This window comes from Nicotiana attenuata, chromosome 8 (assembly GCF_001879085.1).
Source record: "Nicotiana attenuata strain UT chromosome 8, NIATTr2, whole genome shotgun sequence".
NCBI lineage: Eukaryota > Viridiplantae > Streptophyta > Magnoliopsida > Solanales > Solanaceae > Nicotiana > Nicotiana attenuata.
Window position 1 is genome coordinate 43063859 of NC_031996.1, and position 5535 is coordinate 43069393.

Sequence of the window (5535 nt, forward strand, 5' to 3'; positions counted from 1 at the left end):
GGGGCTAGCAACTGGGTATTTGTCCGCGCTGCATTTTTACCTGGGATAAAAGTTTTTGTGTCAAAGTGGAACAAAAGAACCCATTATATATTTTAATGTTATNACAAATTTTTACTCCGCGTCGAAAGTTACGGGTTCAGTTGAACCCGTAGTTATTACTGAAAATATATATAAAAAATATTTTTTCCCCGGGATGTGGGCTGAAAAAACAAAAAAAAATAAATTTGAAATTACAAAAAAAAGTAAAAAAAAAAATTGCGGGGGAGGGGGTAGTAGCTGGGTATTTGCACGCGCTGCATTTTTACCTGGGAGAAAAAATTTTGTGTCAAAGTGGAACAAAAGAATTGGGGTTGGAGGGCCAAAATGGAACAAGGCTGAGTTAAAGTGCAAAAATGAAAAATTGAGCCAAGTTTAATGGTCTGTATATGTATTTGGCCATAATTAAACCTATCAGTTTGAATGTGGAAAAAAAAAAAAAAAAAAGGAACCTACAATCTTTTGGTAATTTTTTACAGCGAACACTTGCGCAGAATAAAGATGAATTACCTTTAAACGAGAAGTTGAAAATTATTAAGCAGATCAAGAACAATTGGTTGGTTAATATGTAGATTTTACAATTCGCGTCATTAACTTGGAATGAGAATTGAGCTGTAGAGCTAGTGAATGTCTTGCAAATTGATGAATAGTGTTAAATTCTCACTACACTAACACTATTCCACTCTCAAAGAAATAAAGGTAAAAGTTTTCTACTTTTTTTACCGTCCCAATAGACAAAATTTTAGAGTGGAATGAAGGGAATAGGAATTATTTGTAACATACCAAAACTAGCAACATTTTTAAGCGTAAAAATAGCACAGTCTAGCCAGTTTTCGGACTGGTCATTCAAAAATAGCCAGCATTTATCAAGTCAATGAAAAATAGCCACTATTTTGCTGCAACAGAGACCAGTCCAGCATAATATACTGAAGTTCGGTGCACCTGTGTATGAACTTCCAGCATATTATACTGGAACTCTAACACACGGAAAGTTCCAGCATAATATACTGGAGATTCGAGCACTTGTGTATGAACTTCCAGCATATTATACTGGACCGGTATACTTTGCTGGAACTCCAATATATTATGCTGGAGTTCTAATGTACTTATGCTGGAACTCCATCATATTATGCTGGAGTTCCAGCATACTTACCCTGTAACTCCAGTATAATATGTTGGACTTCAAGTATACTTATGCTGGAACTCAGCATAATATACTGGCGTATTTTTCGAGTTTTGAACAGTGTTTTCGCTCAGATTTATCTTTACATAAAAAGTGACTAATTCGACTACTTTTGAAACTGGACTATTTTTGAACGACCACTTGTAAATCTGGCTATTTTTGAATTTCTCCCTTTTTAAGCTACTATTCTTCATCAACCATGATAGACTTCCTTCAAACAGAAAAATAAAGGTAAAAGATTTTAATTTCTTTTTCCCCTTTGACTGACCAAATAAAAATCTGCAATTATATGGTCACTAATTTCTCTGCGTTCTCCACTAAAATTATCAACCTCCAAACGATTCAATAACAAAAAGGTTGCATCTTAAGGGCCATTTGATCCAAGAATGATTATGATGATTTATCAACTATTTTCATTGGATTAAAACATCAACGAGTTCCTTCAGTCATGAATAGAAATTCATTCTTCTCACAAATGGTACACTTTTTTCATTCTTCCACTTCAATTTCCAATTACACAACCGAAATTTCAATCAAAAAAAGAATTTATCCTGCAAGAAGTATAAAACATCAAATGAAGCTCGTGCGGTATTTGTTGACTTATCACAACCAATAATATACAGACAACAATATTTCTATCTACAAAACATAACAAGAGACTCAGACAATGACCATGTTGACAAGAATGGGAAGTTGAGGTTCCATATTCTGTTGCACGCAAATACAGCAGGAAGCATAAGACCACTTTCAAAGCATGCTATATCCGTCCTCTTCATTCATCCCAAGATAACACAAGATGGACAGTATAAACACGAAAAAGGATGAGAGCTCCAACGCCATGGCTCCCCAACCGATTACACCAGCATGCTTTAAGATAATCGGAATTGCAATGCTGCCAACGGTGGACGCTCCAGTCAAGAACTTAGTTGCATTTAGCCAACTGTTAATAGAGTCATTTAAAAGCAAATATGAGGTCTGGTTCTTGAGAAGAAGTGCTTTTATTTAAGATTTACTAATTATCGCATGATGTGCATAAAAGAACAAGCCTCACCCGCTTCCAGATTCAGAGTACAGACTGGAAGTATCTGAACCAGCAAAGAACATCAAAGGCATTGGTAGAATGACATACATTATAACTACAGCAACAAAAACCAACAATAGTCAGGATCCATGATAGTTTACAGAGCATTTTTAACTCTCAGATATTTAAAAACAACAGATTTCACATGTTATGTCTTTCTAATGTTCAAGATCTCAAAGCTAAGCACAAAATTATGTAATATCTAACCTACACACCCCAACTTAACAGACAGGAAACTTCCTTCTGAAACGGTTGAATCATTTTATATGCCCATCCTAAAAGCAGAGTTTCTAAATTTGCACAAGGGGATGACAGGGAGTAAGAGTAAATGGATGATCTAGTTTAAATTTGCACAAGCGGATGACTGGGAGTAAGTGCAAATGGATGATCTAGTTTAATCCGAGATATATGATTTCAAAACACCTGTCAACATTGGCCACCAGTTATTGTACAAAGCACATGCCTGCAACACAATACAAGGAAAGCCAGATCAGGACAATGACTACAACAAGAGAGAAAAGAGATCCTATAAACCATAGGATATCAAAGGACAATGGGGCAGACCAGTATTTGCAATACAATGCCTCCAGATACTAACATTGCCAAACAAGCTAGCTTCCCTGTGTGCAAGCATTCTCTGAGATAACGTGGCATGTCTGTCATTATCTTGCTCACCTCATACAAGAGAACGGCTGCAATACAGATTTTCAGCACAGTTTCAAAATTAGGATTTTCAGACCATATGATGTGGGTGATAAATAGTTTGAGCAATTAAAAATATTGGAAACAACCAAAAAAAAAACAATTAAGCAAACTAAACGTTTATGCCACGACATTATACATCCAACACATCTTTCTTTCATGTGGGGCAATGGGAAGATATATACCCTTTTGGCCAGAATTGTTATTGATGACCACAGTCCTCTGTTCCCTAAGATACACTCTCTTTACTCCATACCAGTCGCTTCATTAGGCCATGAACTAGGAAGTATTACTCCATTATGGATTGAAACACAAATTTTTGCCAATAAATACATCCAAAAAAGATAGCGTTTACTCTGGAAAAGAGAACTTGCACTCCAGAGTTTCTACATATGCCTTTGCTATTTACAGGATGATCCTCCACTAGATACGTTTTAATTCAGAGCTACCCTTCCATGCTCCAAGAAGTAGCCCCTATGTCCATCTCCAGTAAAGCAAGAGAAAAGAGCATTTGAAAGAATTAAACAAGCCTCAGAGCCACTGACCCATGCCCCCGTCCCCTACCTGTTCTCTTTTACTTTCTTTGATTAGGATCAAAGTGGCAATTTCTGTTCTTTTTTTTCCTTTTCAAAAACTTCATTAAGCAAAAGAGACAACATCCAAAGTATAAAAAGAAAAAGCAAAAAATTTTGGTTTGCATTTTTAAATTTGTGATTTTTTCAGGTACTTATATGTCTTTATTGGATATCACCATATCGGTGTCTGTTTAATCATGATATAACCTTCTAATTATCCTTAAACTTGAGTTTTCCCCCTAGACTTCAGTGAGAGACAGCGAGAAACTTGACTAGGAATACATTTGCTAAGTTCCACAGATTGTTAGACCTACAATTGGTGGCGTCTCTTCAGATTGAGCTAACTTCTAGGATATGCTCAGAGTTAGAGACACTTCATTTACATACAAATGCAAAAACGTCAGTTGTACATTTAGGATCTCATCATCCTACTTCGACATCCAAAAAAATAGAGATAATTGATCTTGTTCCTGTTCTTATATTCTAAGAACCGCAAAAAGATTCCAACCTTTATAAGACGTTAATCAACTAGCATGAGGACACAACTTTTATGTTCAATCACTTCAATTCTCCATTAATCTTACATTTCTGCATTGATGCTTAGTAAACCTTTAATATACATTACTTTAATTTAGTTTTCTTTTTTATCACAGTGATATAAGGGGACAGCTTCTACCACTTCAGCTCGGTTAATAAAATTTAAAAAAAGTATAAAACCAATTTTTTTTAAAAAAAGCCTTATATTTTGGCAGATAAATAGGTTAGAGCAAATCCTCAATTTCAACACTAAACTTCTAGTCCTGTTCCAAAAGAGTGCCCTTAAAGATTCAAATACAATTAGCGATCACAAAGATTCTGAAAATATATAGAACAAATTAGTTGTACTAAAATTAATGAGAAATGTAACTTTACGGTATTTACCAGAAAACGATCGACTGGGGGACACCGATCAGTGATGAACTAATATTTGAGGGTTCCGATCGGCGGCGGCGTTTGATTGGCCAAGATTCAACTGTGTTTTTCGCCGGAGAGCTGAGCCGCGACAAAGATGTTGATATTGTGGCTTGTCTGTAATATTTGTGATTTTTTATAAGGTGAAAATAAACTTATTTTGTTTGCTGAAACGCCATTATTAGGGAAATTACCACTTCCTTGTCATTTTGTAAAATGGAATGTGCGCGCTGGCAACGTAATTTGTTAGGTTATTAATTCACTGTAAAATAATGATTTGAAATTGGTGCCATATAGGCAACGTTGATGGCAAAATCAAATTACTTTTTTTATATTTTTATATTTCACCTAGTGTTGGTATCTGGGTCAGGGGTCGGTCAGGGGCGGCTCAAGAAAATTAGGGGTCTAAAGCCACTTTTTAATCAAAAGCCTTTCAGAAAAAGAAAAAAAAAATTATCTATATATTTTAATTAAAGTCTATTTTTCTAGATGTTTAAGATGTAAAGTTGTTAATAATTTCTTTTATAAATAATTTAATCTCTCCAAAGATATTGGTGATCTTGGATAACATAACCAGATTCAACAATTTAATAACTTGATATCGAAATAATTTTTGATGTTCTAATATACTTGTTGAAACCTGAGGAAAAAAAAAGAATGCGCAATATAGTTTTATTCAACAATACTCTTCAACTCTTGTTTTGTATAGAAAAATAAAACTCTTTTCTTTCTAGAGAGAACAATATAACTTATAGAAACTCAAGCTTTTTTGCAGAAATCAAGAAAAAGAATATAAGAATGTAATACCTGTTTTTTTATGAGAATGATAAAAAATAAGACTTGGACTATTGAAGATACCAAAAAATGGATTCTAAAAGTTTATTATACGTTTTTAGTGGAAAATGTAAAAGGAGAATAATAATATAGGTACCTCACTAATGATGTCAATCGTAAAATTTAAATAATAAAAAAAATTATATTCACGACAAGGGTTTAGGGGGGGAGTG

General features: G+C 34.4%; 1 protein-coding gene across 1 annotated transcript; it reads right to left on the minus strand.

Annotated features, from left to right (window-relative positions):
* LOC109231350 (vacuolar protein sorting-associated protein 55 homolog) lies at positions 1641–4721 on the minus strand. The gene is made up of 5 exons (XM_019396985.1): positions 4499–4721; positions 2865–2992; positions 2724–2763; positions 2271–2355; positions 1641–2159 (listed from the first exon to the last, which is right to left on the minus strand). Exons 2-5 carry the CDS (start codon positions 2961–2963, stop codon positions 1967–1969), a joined length of 417 nt encoding a protein of 138 aa, XP_019252530.1. The 5' UTR covers positions 2964–2992; positions 4499–4721; the 3' UTR covers positions 1641–1966.

What these genes read in the sequence shown, in the direction of transcription:
- LOC109231350 (XM_019396985.1), bottom strand. Translation starts at nt 2,963, where the DNA reads ATGACAGACATGCCACGTTATCTCAGAGAATGCTTGCACACAGGGAAG. An exon ending in GCATTGTATTGCAAATACTG is followed by an intron (nt 2,764 to 2,864) that starts GTCTGCCCCATT and finishes ATTGTGTTGCAG; the next exon opens with GCATGTGCTTTGTACAATAA. An exon ending in TACTCTGAATCTGGAAGCGG is followed by an intron (nt 2,160 to 2,270) that starts GTGAGGCTTGTT and finishes CTCTATTAACAG; the next exon opens with TTGGCTAAATGCAACTAAGT.